The following is a 22,186-nucleotide window of genomic DNA, read 5'->3' as shown; positions in this document are numbered from 1 at the left end:
CCTCCCAACCCCCACTTCCGTCCTTCCAGCTTCTGGGATGAGGTGTCCTTTCTGTGCTGTTCCTGTGCCTAAGCCCCATTCCCTTCCTTTCTCGCCCAGAACCATCTCCTGGTAGTTACCACTCATTCCTCCCCTTCCCTGCTGACATCTGAGGCCTTCAGCCCGTTAACATACGTCGGTCTGTCCCATCCTCAGAGCCCCACCTCTGACTCTACGTCCTCCTCGAGCTCCTACCAATTGCCGTCTCCCTTTTCTCATTTAAGCTTTTTGAAGAAGTACTTGATCTTCTTTTCTGACTTCACGATGACATCTGAGCCACTAAGTCTATATGGCTCATTTTACAGTTTTCTTCTGGCCAGACTCCTTTGCTGCAAGGAGGATGTGATCGTTCTTCTTGAAACTCCAACCTCGCTCAGCCCCTGTCCCGGGCTCTCTTCCTTTAATTTCTTTCCTAGTTCCTGTGATCTCTTCTTCAGTCTGCCTCCTAAAAGTTGGGTTCTCCAGGGTTCCATCCTTGCCCCACTCCCCTCTGACTGCAACGTTCTCCACAGGCGGCCTCACCCACTCTCATGGTTTCAACTCTTACACATACGTGGATGATTCCTGAATCTCTATCCGCGCCCAGACCCCCCCACTGAACATCACAGTCACATATCCATCTGCCCACAGGCCATCTCCACAAATATATTCCGTTTCGCAGGGAACAATCCAAAACTAAATGTTCTTTCCCCCTTAAGCTAGGTCTTCCTCTTGTAGCGTCTCTCTTACCCGGGGCTACACCACCACCTACTACACCAGCTGGAAATCAGAAAGGCATCTTTGCCTCCTCCCTCTCCCTCATGGCCCACCTTCAATCTATCCCCAAGCGCCATCGAGGCTGCCTTCTAAGCATGTCTCCAGTCTTGTCTCCCACTGTCACCTCTCTATCAGAAGCTATACAACAGTGTTATTAAGAGCTTGGGCTCTGGAGTCAGAATTCTGGAGTCAGACAGATATGGGCTCAGATTCTGTCTTCACCACTTACTCGCTATTTGATCTTAGGCCAGTTAGTTGACTTTTTTTTTTTTTTTTTTAAGTAGGCTCCATGCCCAATGTGGGGCCTGAACTCACAACCCTGAGATCGCAACCTGGGCTGAGGTCAAGAGTTGGACACTTAACTAACTGAGTCACCCAGGTGCCCCACAGTTGACCTCTTTTTAATCTCACTTTCTTTCTCTATAAAATGACAATAATAATAATACCTAGCTGGTAAGATTCTCATGAGAACATGAGATAATACCTGTAAAGCACTTCAGAACTGGGCTTACCGCCACCGCTACTACTACCCCATCACCACGGCCGTCACGGCTGCCACTGCCCTAATTTGCTGCAGTGTCTTCAAAATGGTCTACCTCTAGTCTTGTCCCCCAAATCCATCCTCTTCAGAGCCAACACAGGGATTACTTAAAATTCAATCTGTTCTATATCCTTGTCTAAAATGTAAGAGCCCCCCAGTGCCCATGGGGAAAAGCTCAAGTTCTTCTATACAGCAGAGCTCTCCATGGTCAGCACCCTGTGTAACATCTCGCTCTCATCTCTTGCCATTCTTTAGCTTATGCTTTCTGCTCTGTCAGTAGCCAGCTGCTTGTTTCCCTGGACCAAAGCTGCTTTTTCATACCCCGTACCTTTGCTTATTCTGTTTTCTACTTGAATTCCCTTCACTGACCACGAATCTGGTGAATTCTTCTTCATTCCATAAAATTTCCCATTCTATAAGACCTCCTCCTCCAGGAAGCCTTCCCTGAAATCCCAGTAGTTCCCACAATACACTGTGCCTATCTTTCTTACTCCACATCTGTGTGTTATGATTATCTGTTCACGTTTTTGCTTAAATACTGTTAAGCCCTAGAAGGCAGAGCCTGTGTGTTATTTACACACAGGGGATACTTAATACCTAACGTCTCATTACCAGCTTTTTTTTTTTAAAGATTTTATTTATTTATTTGACAGAGAGAGACACAGCGAGAGAGGGAACACAAGCAGGGGGAGTGGGACAGGGAGAAGCAGCCTTCCCACGGAGCAGGGAGCCCGATGTGGGGCTTGATCCCAGGACCCTGGGATCACGACCTGAGCCGAAGGCAGCCACTTAACCGATTGAGCCACCCAGGCGCCCCTCATTACCAGCTTATCCATAAACCTATATCCACCTCCTCTGCCTATGTCTCCTTATAGAAGAAGTGGGCTTATGCCTAGCAAAGGTCAATTCTCCACTTGTGCTCTGGATCCCATCTACTCTGGACTTTGCTCCTTCTGATAACCCTTCCCTCTCCACTGGAACATTGCCATTAGTTTACAAATACACTCTAACACCTCCCATTAACAAAAATGAAATATAACATAGCAAAACAAAACCCTCCCTGGACCCCACAAATGCCCTCCAATGACTGCTCCCATTACTCAGGTACTCACCTTTGTAAAGTCTAACGATATTTCCCATGCTGACGTAATGCCTAAATTATTTTACTGTCCTGAATAATATACCGCTGTCAATCTCTTGTCATCAATAAATCCCGAAGAAATGTTAGTGTGGAAAATAGGAAGACAAAGGAAGGGCAGAGGAGCAAATCTGGAGAAGGATCAGATTCAGGGTCACTGTCCCCAATGGTTTGACTTCCCTGGGGAAGTTTAGTCGACATGCTTCTCTAGGCTTTGAGATTAGCGCTTCCCCCAAGAAGAAACACTGCGCAGTGAAGACTGGCAAGAGCAAGCCTAAAATGACTCGATCCTTCTTTGATGAACTACAGTGGCAGGACAGACGTAAATGGCAGTGTGAATACAAGTCACCATACTTGTGGCGCACATGGAACTTGACAAGGGAAGCGGCCTACTAGCTCACCTTCTTCCCAGTGAGGACAGCCACACCACCATTCTCAATGTGAGGCAGGTCCTGAGCAGAGACATAGAAAGAGGGTGGCTGGAAATATATGCTGTATAGAGAAGAGGGAGAAAGTGTTATAAGCACCTGGAACTGCCATCAACTTCCCCCAGAGCTTTAGTAAAACTGTTTCAATCATGAAAACTCTCAGGAACATTTTCCAGAGTAAGTTTCCAAGTCCAATAAATCTTGGTAGTAGCTTATTTACACAGAGGTATTTTAGACTAGGGTTCTCACCTGGGGGCAATTTGGCAATGCCTAGAGGCATTTCTGGCTGTAACAGCTTAGGGGGAAGGAGGCTTCTGGTATCTAGTGGGTAGAGGCCAAGGATGCTATTAAACATCCCACAACGCACAGAACAGCCCCCACAACAAAGAATTATCCAGCCCTAAATGCCAATAGTACCAACACTGCTCTGGATTTAGGTTCATATTTAGAACAAGAAAGGGCGCCTGGGTGGCTCAGTTGGTTGAGCGTCTGACTGCTGATTTCGGCTCAGGTCATGATCTCAAGAGTGATGAGATCAAGCCCCGTGTTGGGCTCTGTGCTCAGCAGGGAGTCTGCTTGAGATTCTTTCTCTCCCTCTCCCTCTGCCCCTCCACCCACTGCACACACTCTCTCTCTCAAATAAATAAATCTTCAAAAAAAAAACAACAAAAAAACCCCCAAATTAGAACAAGAACACCACCCAGGGAGCTGGTATTCACACATCCACCCGAATGAGCTGTCCAGAGTGGTGCCAGTCAATGGACAGCGAGGTCTAGCACCTGAGAGGACTTTGCCGCATTAGCTATGAGATATTAATGAAGGGATGGCTAACATAATTGACGGTATGCATCCTGCTTGAGAATAGAACATGATAATGGGAGTGAGGGAGGTGGGTAGATCTGTAAAACTTAGTCCAGTATCAAAGGGATCACTAGTGAGAAAAAAACTAGAACCCAAAAACATGGTACTGGAATCAAGAGACCCATGGAGTCCCATAGAAGGAGAAGGCTTCTGGACCTGTCTTTCCAAGTCTTTCATGCAAACATCTTAATAATGAGGTTCTTCCTTACAGTGTTTCCACTCTATTCCCGCAATTCTGCACACCCGCTAGGGTGTCAAGGAAAACTCCAGAGAACAGTGTCTTCTCTTTTGCTTTTATGGGAGACACCTCGGCAAGTGTAATGTAAGGAAGTGACAACACAGGCCGAGATGATCTTCACGGCAGAAGTCTAACAGCAAGGTCCCGGAAATAGGTGCATTAGTCCTTCAGAGGCCAACATTACAGCTTTACTTGTTGGCAGATTGGGTAACAGAATCCAGGACTCTTGCCACGGGAACCCGTTGCCTCTACACTGTGCCAAGTGTGCACCACAGCAGACTCCACACAGTCTGTGCAAACTCCTGACCAATGCCCTGTGCTTAGTTCAAGTTGCCAGCCAGTCAGGCCCACTTTACAGATGTGAACGCACCTTCTCTCTTTTCCGTTCCACTGTCTGAATCGCAGCGTCTTTGTGACATTCGGATCATCTGAAAACCACAGTTCTTTTGAAAGAGGAGGTCGCATGTATGGCAGCTCAGGATCTTCAGACACAATCAGTACCTTCAGATAGAAAATGACAGTTATCCCAGCCAAGTCATTTAAGAGGCAGATGTCAAAGTGCGGACACTGGCTAAGTACTTGCAGACTCTACCCTCCGTGCCAAGTGGAAGAGTGTGTGCCTTACCCTGGCCCCAGGATCCCGAGCCCGGATGGATCTGGCTGCAGCAAAAGCAGCGGTGCCTCCCCCGATGAGCAGGAATGGGACGTGACTTGGTACCCTGACTTGAGGAACTGGTTCTCCTTCTGGAGCTGTAAGCAACACACCAGACAGGGTCAATTTTCTTAAAATCTCAGATGACTCCTTGCCACTATTTAAAGTTTATTTATTTATTTTTTAGTAATCTCTACACCTGACATGAGGCTTGAACTCATGACTCTGACCGAGATCAAGAGTCACAGGCTCCTCCAACTGAGCCAGCCAGCCAGCCGCCTCTCCTTGCCACTATTAAAAAAAAAAAAAATCACCTTGTACTTGTTTCAATCCTTTACATAAAGCTAGCAAACACTGTACCTACGTTAATCTTGACAAACTTCACAGCAGCCTGATGAACAAGAAAAGCAAGTACTTTTTCATTTCATAAGTGAAAAATACCCCCCAAAGAGGCAAATGATTTGGCCAACGTCATTCATTCATTACGTCTGTCAGAACCAGAACCTAGCTTAAATAGTCTAGCTATTTCTAAAATACATCGGAAAGTATATATTAGAAAGCTTCTGCTCTTCCCACTAACTTCCTAATGATCAACAGGAAAATACCAAGTTCATTTTCACCTTTTGTTAGCAGTAAAAGGGGAAAACCCAGCAGGTCAATTGGGGATTATTATATAATGTTCAAGAAAAAGGAGGTGTTTTGAAGACAGCAATGTAAATCGCCCACCCAGAGTCGTAGGGCTTATTAAGGGATTAAAACACTTCATTCTGAAAAATCAAGCCAGTCTTGGGGATGGAAGTGACAGCTAGTGCTATATGCTTTAGGAAAACAAATATATCTTTAACAACTTGAAAACTCCAAAGACTCTAAAGGGGAACAAAACAAACCAAAAGAATTTCCTCATTGGAAATGTCTTTTCCAACAATTATCCTCATCAAGCTTGCCTTTTGAATTTAAAGCTTGCTTTTTTATTTTTTATTTATTTTTATTTTTTAAATTTTATTTTATTATGTTAATTACCATACATTACATCATTTGTTTTTGATGTAGTGTTCCATGTTTCACTGTTTGCGTATAACACCCAGTGCTCCATTCAATACATGCCCTCTTTAATACCCATCAACAGGCTAATAAAGCTTACCTTTTAAAGAGTCTAATATATTAAAAAAAACAGCCACTCAAAATCCTCATTAATGACTATTCTCAAACCCAAATTCCAGTCAAATACCTTAACAAATTGCTCCCAGGTCTGGAGTAATTCCACAGTTTCTGGAAGCTTACTGTCTCACAGCATTGTCACATCTGTAAGACATCTGCAAAGCATAGCACCCAAACTGTTTTTAACTTGCCCTTCATATACTGAGTCTCAAATAATACTCACCAGGTGACGTGGCCCTTTTCTGTTTCTCTTCTGGTGTCAGCCCTAACCCTGACATTCTTTCATCATATCTTTTTTGATCATCTTTTATAGTCTTGTAGGCCTGCAGATCCAAACATGGAGAAAATTTCATCATAAAGCTAGTTCATGCCGTAAGTAGTATCATTATCTTTCAATTAAATGAGAAACTTTTGTCTACATGAAGTAAGTTCTATGTTAAAATCACTAAGGCAAAATTATTTTCTCAAAAAAATATCGGGTATGTACACACTTGGTCTAAAAATAACATAGGTACACCGATGAAAAGGTTCCAGTTTCAAATTTCCTTAGACTCTATGTAAAGAATTTTCCTTATATTTAAGTCTGAAGGTACAGCTAAAGAAAAAAAGGAAACCATTTTTTTAATTTTTTAATTTTTTTTTATTTTTTAAAAGTAATCTCTATGTCCAACGTGGGGCTCAAACTCACGACCCTGAGATCAAGAGTCACATGTTTTACGACTGAGCCAGCTAGGCGCCCTGAATTACACTGATTTTAATTTTTACAAGCTTTTATAAAGAAATAAAACAAATGTGTATTCATGAATACCTGAATGACTTTCCTCTCCTCTTAAGCCGTCTTTACCATCCTTTTTTTAAATCTTTTTTTTAAAGAAAATCATTTTATACTAGACGAATAAAGGGCTAAACTTTATTAATTTTTAAAGGTTTTATTTATTTAAGAGAGAGAGAGCGAGCACAAGTGGGGGGAATGGCAGAGGGAGAGGGAGAAGCAGACTCCCTGCTGAGTGGGGAGCCCGATGTGGGGCTCAGTCCCAGGACCCTGAGATCATGACCTGCACTGAAGTCAGAGGCTTATAATTTCATAAGTGAAAAATACCCAGGGTTAAATTTTATAAAAGGTGTTTTGGACCATGCTTAGCTGTGGATACTAGCTGTGAAATGAAGCTATACAGTTCTGGGTAGGAAGCTGGGCCATTACGTTTTCTTGGTAGACGTCCCAAGTTTTGCTGGGTACTCGGCTAATGCCCTGAAACATGACTGCCTGTATCCTAGTCTTACAGAGTAACTCATCTTTCCCTCAATAGTCTATCCTGCTTTTGACACTTAGATATTTACCAAGGGTTAAACACCTTGCTTAATCACCTATTTCAAATCTCCTATCTTCTCTAGCTGTTCAATTTGAAGAAGTGTCCGTTAGCATTATGACTAGTTTTTTTTTTTTTTAACGTACAGCACTGGAATTTATTGGAGATTTAAAAAAAAATAGGCAAGAATGACTTGTTTTACTTTTGCTCTTTTGTACCCCAAAGGATCAACAAGACGAAAATTTAAGTAACTGATGTTAACTGAAATTCCAGGTTGTTAATTAATTGGAGGAGAAAGTAAGGACAATCAGAAGTATCATAAAACATGTTTGAAGAATATTTTTTTTGGAAGATTTCATTTATTATTTATTTGAGGGAGAGAGAGCGCACACAAACACAAGCAGGGGGAGAGGCAGAGGGAAAAGCAGGCACCCCGCGGAGCAGGCAGCCTGACGTGGGGCTCAATCCCAGGACCCTGGGATCATGACCTGAGCTGAAGGCAGATGCTTAACGGACTGAGCCACCCAGGCACCCCTGAAGAATATTTCTATGAGCCCTTTTCAGGGCAGCCCATTAGGCAGTGGGCTGTAAGGAGGAACCTGGACCCTGGACTTAACATTTAACAGCCTGGAAATATCTAACATATGGTATGAATGGGTTAGAAAATTAAGGACGGTATGTTAAAAGTGAATGGCTCTTCCTTGAATTCACCACTAAATTCATCACATTAATAAAATGAATTCAACTGACATCAATTTCAGGAAGAAAGTTTTTACCTTGCCATCAGATACTATACACGAATCCAGTATTTACCCACACCTAAAAAAAAAAATTTAAGAAAGGGAATTTTACATAAAAAGATGGCTTAAAGCTGGTCAACATGAGTGAACAGAGAAATAAAGTGGGGTCATGTTTGGACGGAGAGAGATAGCCAAAGATAGCCTAGACCCAATGGCTTCACACGTGAGGGGTAGAGTAGACCAAGAAAAATCTTTTTTTTTTTTTTTAATATGGTACCATTAATGGCACTCTTTGACCTTATCTCTTGGTGCTCTTCTTGACCACATTAGCCTATTTACTGTTCTTTTTTTTTTTTAAGATTTTATTTATTTGACAGAGAGAGAGACACAGCGAGGGAGGGAACACAAGCAGGGGGAGTGGGAGAGGGAGAAGCAGGCCTCCCGCCGAGCAGGGAGCCCGATGCGGGGCTCGATCCCAGGACCCTGGGATCATGACCCGAGCCGAAGGCAGACGCTTAACGACTGAGCCACCCAGGCACCCGACCAAGAAAAATCTTGAGGTTTAGTGGGGAAGGGACAAAAATGAGGGTTGTCATATATTTATATACATATATATTTACGTATCTAGTTTTTAAGTAAATATTCTGATATAAAAATGTTTGCAGACATACTAAATAAAAATTTACTTTTCCCCCAAGTGTTGCTGTATTCCCAGTTTGCACAGATTTCCAATTAGTGACATGAATATGTGTCGGGTTAAGAAAAACTACAAATCTGTGAAAAATATCACTGGAGACAACTTTTCTAAACAGATTAATATGGCAGTGTTTATTTGTCTTGAAGAAATTTGAAAGGAAAAAGGTCATTTTATGAGGCAATATAATTTTACCAGTTGAACAACCAGTTGAACAAGTTGGGCAAGGGGCCCCAATACTAAATCTCATTAAATAGTCTAAAGGCTACTTAGGCTCTGCTCACTGACAAATAACAGGACTGAGATCAGATCTGTCTACAGTCCTAGAGAAAGTCACTAGCAAGACGAGGAGGAATACCCACATCCACACCAATCAGGAGTTCCTATTTGCAATCTAAGCCAAAAAAGTGCTGTTCAGATCAGTGCTTTTCAAATTGAGGTTGCAACCCATTAGTGGGCGGTAAAATCAATTTAGTAAGGTTATAATCAGCATTAAAAAAACAAATCTAAGAGAATAAAACTATCAGAGTATGTCACACCTACTAAGTATTATTTTGAATTTTGAGTTTTATGTATTTATAGTTATATAACAGGTTGTCACATAAAATGTAATTTTCTGTGAACTGTGGTGAGAAATGTAAAAACCACTGGTTTAAAGTACAGACCTCAAGGGCGCCTGGGTGGCTCAGTGGGTTAAGTGTCTGCCTTCGGCTCAGGTCATGATCCCAGGGTCCTGGGATCAAGTCCTGTGTCCTACTTCCTGCTCAGTGGGGAGTCTGGTTCTCCCTCTCCCCCTCCCCCTTGCTCGTGCCCTCTCTCTCTGTCTCCCTCTCTCTTTCAAATAAGTAAATAATAATCTAGGGGCTCAGTTGGTTAAGCAGCTGCCTTTGGCTCAGGTCGTGACCCCAGGGTCCTGGGATCAAGCCCCTTGTTGGGCTCCCTGCTCAGTGGGGAGTCTGTTTGTCCCTCTCCCTCTGCTTCTTCCCCCGCTTGTGCTCTCTCTCACTTACTCTCTCTCTTTCAAATAAATAAATAAAATCTTTAAAAAAAAATCCAGGGGCGCCTGGGTGGCTCAGTCGTTAAGCATCTGCCTTTGGCTCAGGTCATGATCCCAGGGTGCTGGGATCGAGCCCCATATCAGGCTCCCTGCTTGGCAGGAAGCCTGCTTCTCCCTCTCCCACTCCCCCTGCTTGTGTTCCTGCTCTTGCTCTCTCTCTGTGAAATAAATAAATAAAACCTAAAAATAAATAAATAAAGTACAGACCCGGAGCAAACATTTCAGAAAAATTTCCCTTGTTCTAAGTTCCGCTCTCTTAGTTTTGCGGCGGCGGGGGGGGGGGTGCTGCGTAGTAAAGAGCTCCCAACTCAGTAGTCGCTAAAATAGTATTTGTACTCAAATTAGGAACACTTCCTCATGTGAGAGAGAAAAGTTATGAAGGAACTTTTGGGAGGTGATAAAGGTTAAATAAGGGGGGGGGGCTTAATCTGATAGGGCTGGTGCCCTTGTAGGAATAAGAGACTCCAGAGCTCATGCTCACTCTCTCTCTCTCTCTCTCTCTCTCTTCCCCGTGTGAGGACATAGGAGAAGGTGGTCAAGCCAGGGAGAGAGCTCTTACCAGAACCTGACCATGCTGACACCCTGATCTTGGACTTCTAGCGTCCAGACTGTGAGAAAATACATTTCTGTTGTTTAAGCCACCCAGTCTGTGCTATTTTGTTATGGCAGTCAGAGTAGACTAACAAACACCAAATAACTTCTAGCCACATCTCATCAAATCTGAACTCTGATTTTTAAGTTCTTGTGAGATTAAGACCAATTTCAGAGGATAAAAACCTAAGCTACCTCAGATCACATTTTGAATGACTTAAAACCCAATATAAAACTTTACAGAATAGTTCAATAGCAGTTGTAGGTAGACAAAAGCTTATCATTTAACCTGAAACCACTATAATCTAGTAGCTTTACTATTACCAGTGTTGGATAAACACAGAGGGCAATGAGGCATTTAAGTGAATGGCTTGAGAGGAACTTGTGCTTCGGAGATATTTCCAAGGAGAAAGAAAGCAACAGTGACTTGTGGCCCTGTCTTGTGGCCTGGCATCAAGAGATCTGCCTGGCCAGCTCTGTGAAGGCCATCCAACTCTGGTACAGCAACATAAACCAGAGGTTTAATAGGTTTCAGCTGTTACAAACATATCAGATGCAAACACTTTACATCTATTTTTGAATGAATGAGGTGGCACTGATGGCAAAAGTCGAGAGCTAGGAAATGGAAGAGGTAAGGCTCAGAGGGTAGTATCTAATCATGAATGAGAGGCGTTCACAAAGCAGTCTACACGAATGTGTTAGCTTGTACCACTTCAGCCACTAGTTTGACCAAATTAGAGATTACAAAAGGGACACTGCCAAATGAATTTACTTTGAAATAGAGGCTGGGGGTGGGTGGGGAGAATATTGTAATTCTGTGGCTTTTTGGACCTCCTCAGAAGCATTCAATAAAATGCCTTTTCGCAATAAAAGTAGGGTTGATTGTCTCCGACAAAACACAAAGATGGCATTTTACCTAAAATGATCCAAAACGGATGGCATTCAAGTTACTTTTACTTGCTTATTTGACGTTCACTCTTTGAGACTGTTAGGTATGCAGCACTAAAGCACAATATAATTTAGCATCCTAAAAAGAATTATGACCTTGGTAAAAGTTTCGAAGGAAGGGTTAATGATGAGGATTTAAAAATAATCATTCAATGTATGGCTTCACACATATCTGGTAGGACTTCAACAGTTTGAAAGATGAGGTTTGAGGGCTCCCTGGTGACTGACAATGTCCCTTTAATAAATACCAAGAAAGCACATGCTGTGAATATTTCGTTGTATTCTAATGGATCAAGTTTTCATTAGTGCCATGGTCTCACCCACCCTACCCCGAAATATATTTTAGTGTAAGCATCTTACATAATAAACTCCTGCCCCAGTGACTGTTGCTCCTACAATTAAGAAGTATACTAGGCTGCTGCCATCTTTCCCAGAAGCACCTGCAGACGCTAGTGATCTAGAAGGGGATCCTAGGTGATGACACTGCACAACTGTAGGTAAAGATAAGGCCAAGAAAGAAACAAAAGGAAATAGAAAAAGCACTAAGTATTAATGAAGAAACATTCAACACAAAGGCAGGGAAGCATTTTTGGTTACCCTGTGCTACAAAAGAAAAAAGTGCTGCTCCAGGACTGGAGGAGGCTGTGTACTTCCTCAGAGTCGGTTAGCGGACAGAGCTCACCTACTTCTTACTCTGGGTTCATTCATACCTGGCGAAAACTGTCTCTGCGCATTTGGGAGTCAGGTCAGGGAATGACAATCTAGGTAACTTCAAGTCATTTGCATCTCCCTGTTTTATAACCTAGTGACCAAGGAACAAAGATAATTTCACTGTCTTACCAATGTGGAAAGAACTAAAATTATAATGGCATCCAACCATTTGCTCTTGGGGAGTGAAACAGCTTCCTTCAATCAAGGGTGTTACTAGGTGTTATCTAAGTTGGTTCACTCAACCTTACATGATCCAACTTTAGACTGATCTGCTTAGTCACAGCAAACCCCGCCAAGTTAAAAAAAAAAAAAAAAAAAAAAGCACCACAGAGTAATTCCTCTGTGACCAACTAAGCTGATCAGAGTTCATTTAAGGAGCTATAACTATGTTAATTTTACATAGCATTTACAACTGTATTTCTCACCTCACACAAATTCCATTCTAAAATTGGATACTAGGCCAACTTCTATAATTTAGTCTTTGGGTGAGATTCAGGGATAGCTTTCCTTTTAGGAACACTTAATATTTTGGATTGAAAGCTGTTATTGTTGTTTAATGTCTATCCCAAGCTGAGGAAAAAATAAAGTATTTGACAAATGGGGCAAAATCAAATATTGTGCTAAGGAGCTGCAATGTTAATTCTCACCTATTCACAGATTAGTGTGTCATATCCAAGAGAAAAGGTACAATTTGGCGGATTAGTCAAATCTAAGAAAACACAGTGGCTTTCAAGTAATGAGTAAAAAGACAAGTGAAAAGAACAAAGCTAATCGACAGGAGATTAAATTTCAGTCATTCCCAAATTGGCTCTCACAGGATTATTAGACAGTAGGCACTTTAAAGAAGGCTTTTTGGAAATTTTTTCAAAAGGAGAAAGGGGAATTAGTTGCAAAAGTTTTAAAGCAGAGTAGTACTCAGTCTACTAATGGGAGCTGTTTGGCAGCTTCTTTACACAAGCTGCTTTTCTACTTACATATGCACCAGCTCCTATTGTTGATAAGCCCACAATAAGGACTAACACAGAATTATCGATTTTGCCCCCTGATGCACCAGAGCTAGCCATTTGTCTTGTCATCTGGAGATCTAGAGGAACATGCCATCGCTGGAACAAGTTGCCTAAGGAACACAATTTATTAAGACACACACACATACAAAAATAAAATAGTTAATACATGTTTATGACTAGAGATCATTGCATTGTACAAGTAAAGACTTACTGCCCCTTGGGGTGCATGATGTTCACTTTAAAATGACCAAGAAAAAAAATAATCAAAACTGTACAAATAGGGCGCCTGGGTGGCTCAGTTGGTTAAGCGACTGCCTTCGGCTCAGGTCATGATCCTGGAGTCCCGGGATCGAGTCCCGCAACGGGCTCCCTGCTCGGCAGGGAGTCTGCCTCTCCCTCTGACCCTCTTCCCTCTCGTGCTATCTCTCATTCTCTCTCTCTCAAATAAATAAAATCTTAAAAAAAAAACTGTACAAATATTGCAGATATCAGAATCCACACACTTAAATTGTTGCGAGTCTTTAATAAGAGTATAATTCAATGCTGCCCAGGGGGAGGAAATTACAGCTTCCCAGAAAAGATAATGAAAAACAAATGGGCACTTCATCAAAAACACTTCTCTCTTCACATCCTCACCGTAAACAAAGTAAACACAGAGAGATGGCTGAATAGATACAAAAAGTTAAATACAGACTACCTGGGGGCATTATAACCACCACCTAAAGGGTAATTTAAATGGCTGGCTCAAACCTTGCACAAAATAATAAAACCCTGCAACACAGTCCTTGAAGACAGAAATGTTAAAGCACAAAATAAAATTTTTTTAAGTTGATTTATCTTTTCCAAAAACTAAAGAATTTCAGTCTATAAAATATTTTTTAATGATGAAACTTAAAATATCAACTACTTGGCTCTTAGTCCTCCAAAATAATACAAATATTATGTTGATGTAAATCTCTGTACATCCATGTAATGATCTGACGATTAGAACAAGTCTCAACACACGGAAATGAAGGAAGGTCTCAGTACTACCTTCTCTGCTTATGATACTCCTCATGTTGACTACTGACCTAGAGCAGGGGTTTGCAAACTCTTCTGTAAAGGACCAGATAGTAAATATTTTCAGCTTTTCAGGCCATATGGTCTCTGCTGATGTTGCACAAAAGCAGCCACAGACAACGTATAAATGAATGGGCACGACCGTTTTTCTTTCTTTCTTTTTTTTTTTTAAAGCTTTTATTTATTTATTTGACAGAGAGAGACACAGCGAGAGAGGGAACTCAAGCAGGGGGAGCGGGAGAGGGAGAAGCAGGCTTCCCGCGGGGCAGGGAGCCCGCCCGATGCGGGGCTTGATCCCAGGACCCTGGGATCATGACCTGAGCCAAAGGCAGATGCTTAATGACTGAGCCACCCAGGAGTCCCACGGCCGTTTTCTAATAAAACTTTATGGGCACTAAAATGTGAAGTTTAAATAATTTTCATGTGTCACAAAATAGTTATTTTTAATTTTTTTCATCCATTTAAAAAAATGTAAAAACCAATCTTAGCTCAAGGGCATGCATACAAAAGCATGTGGGTTTGGCCTGTGGGCTGCAATTTGCCAATCCTGATCTAGGGCAGTGGTTCTAAAACTTGAACGTGCATCAGAATCCTCTGGAGTGTTTGTTAGAACACAGATGGCCAGACCCACCCCCAGAGTTTCTGAGTTAGGAGATCTAGAATGGGGGCCCAAGAATTTGCATTCTTAACAGGCTCCCTGGTGATGCTTATGCTGCTTTGAGAACCAACGGTCTAGAGGCAGATTCCTGGTCTGACCAGGCTTTAAAAGATTAACAGAATAGGCACTGGTAACAGCATTTCATGTTAGAAATATGGAGCTTTCCCCCTTGCTTTCACAACTTCAGGGCACAGAAGAGTAAAAACAGGTCCAAACCAGGTCTGCAGTCTCTTACCTGAAATCCTCGGGAACACGGATATTCCAGAACTCAGAACTGTATGGTTTTAAGTATATAGTGTTTATACCATACAGTAAATATATTACCCAGCACAGTAAAAGGCAGCAATCCACAGTCACACACATTGTTTCCATGAAAAATTTCAAAGTGGGATGAACAAAAGGTTAATAAGCAGCCTCTCTCTCCAGTTTAGGTCAGGTGTCAGTGGCAGATGAGTTATAAAGACCTGATTTTTAGTCCTATTTTCATTTCTGAATTACAGATAAGAGACGATAAACCTACACCTTTAGAAGTGAAAATGTATTTTTCTTTACTATTTTTATTTATTACCTGCTTTAGAATCCTTTATCACCACATGAAAAAAAATGGTTTATATTTGGAAATAACACATCATGAAAATGAAAATGTGCAAGGGTTGGGAAGCTTATCTTGATCTGGGCAAGCTTTTGATTTTTAGAAACCCATAAAATGATCAAGCACCAGAAGTAGAGACTGACAGCTCTCAGAGCTTAGTAAATGTAACTGGATAGAAAAAATTCCACGTGGTTTAGTTCAGCGAATTTAGTTGTGTCCCCCACCTCCACCCCAAGTTTATTTACTGAAAATAAGTAGTTTAAAAAAATTCATTTATTGTCCCTCTAGAAGATCCTAAATCCAGATGCAACAACTTCGTTTTAATGTAATACTAATGTGTTTATTCTGTTTTTGCTTGCTTTTCACAGATAAAACTAAGAGTGTAGATTTGGGAAAGTTCAGCAGTTTTTGCCTTGATTTGCCAAAAAGAAAAAAAAAAGACATTTAAAAGTAAATTAACTTTTTAAAAAGTAAATTAACATTTGAACTACTGTCTGAAAAGAAATGTAATATACTATTATTATCAACAAACCAAATTTTTACATACCTACCAAGTGACTTTAGTTTTGTAAGAGGTGGTAAGTGTTGTATTGATGTTTCTATCCCGCCCCCAGCCCCAGTTTTCTTTTACCCATAAAATTACTCCCACACCTTTCCCCCATAGCTTCAAGATTTTAGGAAACTTCATACCATGGCTAAACATGCCTTTTCACTTGTCTTGCTAAGGTAAGAAGACAACTTACTCCTTGACTTCTCATTACAGCAGTCTGTTTTAGATTCTCCTTTAGATTTTCCACAATCAGACCACACAGAGAGGTAGCACTTCCTTCCTCACACTTGGGATTCAATTTTTTTTTCAATTTGATACATTTATATTACGATTTCCACTGTAGCAATAATTAGCACCTCTATCACATAATTATCATTTTTTTAAAAGATTTTATTATTTATTTGACAGAGGGAGACACAGCAAGAGAGGGAACACAAGCAGGGGGAGGACAGAGGAGGGGCAGAGGGAGAGGGAGAAGCCGACTCCCCACTGAGCAGGGAGCCCGATGTGGGGCTCGATCCCAGGACCCAGGGATCATGACCTGAGCCGAAGGCAGACGCTTAATGACTGAGCCACCCAGGCGCCCCATTATCATTTCTTTTTAGTGGCTGGAATAATTAAGATCTAGTCTCTTAGGAAGTCTGATTAGGATAAAGTATTGTTGTCTATATTCACTATATTGTTCAAGGACTCGATTCTTGAATTGTTGTTACAATTGTATTTAGTGCCTAACACATAGTAGGTGTTTGCTCGATAAATATTTGTTGGACTAATTAATGAAGGAAGGAAACAGAAATTCCTTCCAATTCTATGATAAGGACTGAACATTTGAAGAATTCTTTGCAAAGAAGTTTAACCAGATCTCATTTATTTCAGGTTGCTTAATAATAAATCAGTAACTTCAAATACTACAGACTAGCATTAGAATAGTGCCTAAACCAGCAACTTCATTTCTGTAGATTTCATAATCTCCCGTTTTTTCATACTCCCAGAAAGCCTTTTCCAGAAATACATCCACACAACTGAGGCTCCTAGGATTCTCAAATAGTTAAGAGGTCCGTATGCTCTTGAGTCTTGTTTTCTGAATGTCAAACTGACTTTTCTGACATGGATAAAACACAAGACAGGACCAGCCTACATGATCTGTCCACTGTAACTAGGTATCTCTTTATAAGGAATGCAACAACTATTTCCCTTTATCAGCTCCCCAACTTTTCTTTAGCATAACCCTTGCTGTTATTTTAGACGAATCATAGTAGTAATAACTAGAGTGCAGTGAGAAAGGCACCAGAGGAAAAATGATTTAGATGACAAAAAAGCAATCTCACTCTGTTCTACAAAGTTAAGTCCTTCACAGCACTAGGGTTCAGCCACTGAGAATTTACCATGTGCCACAGACTATGCAAAGCACTGAGGACACAAAAATAGGACATAATCCCTGGTCTCAGGTAGTGTGTAGTATAGGAGGGGACAACGGCTGCCACTATTCTGAGTATCAGAAAATGGGCTTAATACAAATCACAGGAGACTCAAGGTTGCTCAGTCTGTTTAAGCCTTAAAACAGTATTTTCCAAACTTGCCTGATCATAAGAATTACTTCAAGAGCCTGTTAAAATAAAAATTCCCAGGGCTCTCTCCAGGACATTCTCATTCAGTAGGTTTGGGGTCAGCTCTCCATTTGATTTACTGGACTAGGTAACTTTTGGAAACATGATCTAGAGAAATGTTACAATATGCAGCAACTCCTTTAAAATGTTAGGAAATGTCTAGAAAATACAACTTACTAACTGGATGCAGAAAAGGCTGACTTGCTACAGATTTTCTTCTGGAAAGCTTTGCCTCAGCAGAAAAAGTGGGGAAGGGCTCATCTTCTAGGCTTCGGAAAAAAAATGTCATTTGGCAGTTGCCAGGAAGTCTGGATCCTTGCCCACAAGGACTCCAGTTTCCTTTTTAAGGAGGTAAGAAGGATTCTGAATACAGAAAAATGTTCAAACATTTGACCCTCAGGTCGGGGGTCAGTGATCAGTTTGATCACATGGGCAGCACAATGTCTGGTAACCAAATAAAATACTACAGAATAGAAAATATCTATTACCTAACCTATCTGCTACTCAGTGCCAAATGCAGACATAAAGTAGTCACTATTAATTGCCTTCAATCATTTCTGGAAAGAGGCAGAGCATCCAAATAAAGTAAGTAAACAAATAACAGCAATTAGGTTTTAAGGCAAAAGGCAGCATATAATGAAAATGAACCTGACAATGGTGACAGATGTGGATGAGATCATTTCAAGGTGGGTGTCAAGTTTGCTAACATCCTGACAAAGAACTGGAGGTGGGAGGAGAAAGGGGAAAGAGGAGGGGAAATGGCATATAAACCAAGAGCGCCTCTCTCCTATCTATGCAAAAACATAGGGCAGTTGCTGCGATGTGAAAAAGAAATCAGATTATAAGCAATTAGTAATCAAGCTACAAAACAGGGTTAATTCCTAAAATGACAGAATCATTTCTTTTTGAAATTGTAACCCCACCCCGCCCATTTCTAAAGGCATATGATGTACTGTGGTGCTTGGCCAAAGGACAAAGATTAAGTGTATGCAAAGAGATGGACGGGTATGTCAAGAAGTCAGAATATATTCTACAGCAGACTGCCTCCAAACAAAATCATGCAATGGAAAAAACCATTTTGAGTCTGTATCTTTCAGTAGTTCTAACATCACCAACCATCTTCAAATATCTAATAAATCAATTTGACTTTAAAAATCCATACTTATTTAAATGAGAACTTTTGGTTAGACTTCAGAGTGCTGGTAAAAGTTGTGAGTTGTAAGCAAAATAAGTACACAAAGTTTGAAAGGCTAGTATGGATGAAAATCTTCAGCTTACCTAAGTTTCTGTGTAAATTTCTGTACAGCTTACATAGAGCACTATCATTTCAATGCATAAAACCCATACAGATGACACCATAGACAGGATATTAATTTAAAAGCTAAGGCAGAGGTTTTTCAAGTTCCAAGAGCAATTTGTTTTAGGATATGTCCTCAGATACACAAATTAGGAAACGTTTTCTTGAGGCATAGCAACTGGGAAAACTGTTCAAATGCACATTTGCAAACACTCTAAGGGAAATATTTTCCACATTATATTTTTAAAGCACCCAGAAGGTGGTTCCACATTGGAAAGGCCTCAAGGATAACTTCTGACATTGCAAATGTGAATGTCCCCATGTGGTCATTCAAAAATAGATTTAAAAAAAACCCCAAAAAACCCAGCACCTCCTACAGGTGGATAATTCATTATCCTCATTAAGTTGTGCAGTTTGAAAATAAGCAAGCTCAAGACATGCTCAGCTAAGTTCATGGATACCTCAGGCACAGTAGGCTAAAGGGGAATCGGATGCATTCTTAACCTTTTGAGGTCAAAATTTAGGAAGCATGTGGAGTTGTGACAAGTGGATTAGGGGCCTAGAGATGGCAAAGTATCCTTTGCTCTACCTATTAATTAGATATGTGACCTTGGGCAAATAATTTCACCTCTCTGTGTCTCCGTTTATTATCTATAAAGTGAGTGGGTTGAACTTTACCACAAAATCCCTTCCAGCTCTAAAATCTGATGAAACAACTTCACGGAGAGCAAATACAATGCGCTCTGCAAACTGTTTCTTTGAAGCATTAAAGACCACCAAGAATTACACGGACCAGACATTTCAAATTAATTCTGGGCCGACTCTCCTGTGTCTGGCGCACAACCGACTGACTCCTTACTTGAACTGCACTGTTTCTCTTTCACTGGGCACTCGAATCTACGGGTCTCATCTGGGGTTTGGAAAGTAGAACAGGTAATATTCTCATTTACAGAAGGAACTAAGGCATCGGGCTTAATGCCGTGTTTCAAGTCTCACAATGGGTAAATGACAAAGTCTACTTGACCTCATTGCTCTAAAAAGGCAGTGGTGCTCTAGAAAGGGGTGGCCGGGAGGTGGTATTGGACAATACCAAACAGCCAGCTGTTCTGTTATCCCTGAACAGCAAACCCTCCCAGGAAAAGGCCTCAAGCAGACTACTGAGTTCAAATCCCTTGAAGGTCAGGTCGGCACGGCTTGCGAAACTCATGGTTTGGATCCCGCCAATTCAAAATTCACGCGGCTGTGAGTGGGTTAAGTTTTTCCCAGGGAGGAGGCAGGGGGAGGACTACCAGGCACAGGGAGCCTATGGAACCCAGGCCCTTGGTCTGCGAGGTCAGGGTTGCCTGGGATGGGTCAGTCACCTGGGAGCCGGTTCCGCTGCCTCGGGCCTCGGACGCACACTGTCCGCACCAAGGGCGCCAGCTTCTGCTTGAAAGCACCTGCTGCCAGGCTTCCACACCGGAACATTTCGGCAACCGCTACTCTGTACCTCCTCCTTTCCTTTCTTCTCACTGACCCACCGACAGGTCAAACACTGTGGGCCCCGGCCGGTTCCCCCCCAGCTCCCCTCACACGCACTCTACGCAGGCTCCTCCTTTCAGCTCCGGGAGGGCATTGGACAGTTAAGCTGGCCTGCTAGAGCAGGGGAAGGGGAAGCGCGGCTGGATGCCTACTGCGCAGGCGTAATGCTCAGCGCCGCATTGCGATTGGCTCGTACGGCGAGAGATTTGCGCATGCGCCTGGCTGCCACACTGTTGCAAAGACCGCGGCAGCGGGTGTTTGCAAGTTTCCACGGGTTGGTGGCAATGCTTTCCGCTGAGCGAGTTTCCAAAGGAGGGAGCCGTGGGGCCTCTTTGCCTGGCGGTTGTGGCCGGTGCTGCCGCTGTGTCGATGGCGGGAACAGATAACAGCACCTCACAAAGCGTGAGCACCGTAGCACCGCATTTTGTTCTCTTGTTTTAGGCTACTACTCGGTACTAAACCTTCCGGATTCTCTGGCTGTATTCCACTTCCAATCTTTCCATAAGGTCCGAGCCAGAGCACCTGGCTTACTAGATTCGGAATGGACTTCCGTCTTTTACAAATTGCTGGCACTTTCCCACCCAGCCCGTTTTTCTAGGAGAAGTAATCATTCCGTGCTCTCCTTCCCCATATCGTTTTTATATTGTGCAATTCTATTCCTAGGTGCTGTACCAGGTGCTGCGGATAATCTCCTACTATTATGGCTTCTGTGCTTGAGAGCAAGGATGCTGGCAAAAAAAGTTTGTGCTTTGCAGAGAAATGCTAAGCAGGACTTTCGAGTTGTGGGAGGAGTAGGGTGAGGGGCTGAGTGTAAATAGGTGTTTTGACTCTCCCAAATGTGAACTGAGTTGGAAATAAATTTTTTGACTGTTTGCAAAACATAAACATAGGTCTTTTTCAAAGTTTGGGGTTACGTATTCATTTAACAAGTATGTAATGAGTACTTGCCACTTGGACTATATTATGAAAGGGGCTCTGGAGCATGTGGAAAGTATAGGAAGTGGTCACTAGTTGGGGAGATGACACATACTATCATTTAAATAATATGGAATGTCTCCTTCAGTGCCAGAGCAAGAGAAAAGTGAATAGGATGGAGTAGCTAAGGAAAGACTTCATGCAAGTGTTACTTGAGCTTTGTCTGGAGGGATGTATAGTAAAATTCAAATAGACAGTGGAGGAGGAGGAATGACATTTCAGATGGTGAATACACTGGGACCAAAGGTAATATTTTTAGTGGTTGAGCACCCCTTGACTTTGGATCCAGTCTTGCCCAGGTTGAATCCTGGCTCTACCACTTGGGCAGGTCACTTAACTGTGCCTCACTTTCCTCATTTACCAATCTCGAGGGTTGTTGTTATGAAGATTAAATGAGCTAATATTTGTCAAGTATCTTAGAGGAAGCACCATGCTGTTTAAAAAGGCTTAGAGGTGTAAAACAAAGAAACAAACCCCAGCACATTTCTGGGGGACAGTGACAGAGAATATGTACTAGGAAGTAGATAAGGACAGGTTAATATTCTGGGGCCAGAGCTGACCTGGCAAAAGAATTTGGCCCTAATCTTGTAGGTGATGAAGTTTTTTTTCTAGTGGAATAGGGATAGAGAATGAAATCACAAGACCTCGTTTTAGGAAGTTTAACTCAGGAAGCAGTCTTAATTGGGTGAAAAAGGTCCAGGGTCCTCTCAATGTTCAGAAGTGCAGGCAATGGGTGACTTTTTACCTAGGGCTGCTTTGGGGGATAAATATTGAAAATATCAATTTCACAATAGGGTAAAATTATTTATATTTACTTAATATATTAAAGGCCTGACAGACATATTTCTTACTATTTCTAAAAGCCAATAACAATAATAAACATGGAATACAAAATTAATCTTATCTGTTGGGGAAAGAGGCTTTGGAAAACACAGTCAAAATCATGATGATCAGGTGCCTATGAAAATGGCTGGGTATATTTGAAAGACAATCATTTAGTGATGCACAATTAACACAAAACAGGTGCTGTATAGCACATTTATTTTTGCAATAGATGCAAT

The 22,186-nt window shown here is 41.8% G+C and overlaps 1 protein-coding gene across 2 annotated transcripts in view; it reads right to left on the bottom strand.

The window, feature by feature from the left end:
• AIFM1 (apoptosis inducing factor mitochondria associated 1) overlaps window positions 1-20,266 on the bottom strand; it is a 33,653-nt gene extending 13,387 nt beyond the window's left edge. The window contains exons 1-6 of one of the 2 annotated variants that reach the window (XM_025852548.2): window positions 19,991-20,266; window positions 12,834-12,976; window positions 6,035-6,134; window positions 4,627-4,751; window positions 4,372-4,502; window positions 2,876-2,966 (exon numbers count right to left, since the gene is read on the bottom strand). In XM_025852548.2, coding sequence (XP_025708333.1) covers window positions 2,876-2,966; window positions 4,372-4,502; window positions 4,627-4,751; window positions 6,035-6,134; window positions 12,834-12,976; window positions 19,991-20,096 — 696 coding nt within the window. In that variant the 5' untranslated portion in view covers window positions 20,097-20,266. The remainder of the gene's footprint in view (window positions 1-2,875; window positions 2,967-4,371; window positions 4,503-4,626; window positions 4,752-6,034; window positions 6,135-12,833; window positions 12,977-19,990) is intronic. The other variant, XM_025852547.2, reaches the window with a different exon arrangement.
• Window positions 20,267-22,186: the final 1,920 nt, after the last annotated feature.

This window comes from Callorhinus ursinus, unplaced genomic scaffold (assembly GCF_003265705.2).
Source record: "Callorhinus ursinus isolate GAN/ISIS: 27379988/994484 unplaced genomic scaffold, GSC_fseal_2.0 scaffold33, whole genome shotgun sequence".
Lineage (NCBI taxonomy): Eukaryota > Metazoa > Chordata > Mammalia > Carnivora > Otariidae > Callorhinus > Callorhinus ursinus.
This window is presented reverse-complemented; position numbering and strand designations above follow the sequence as displayed.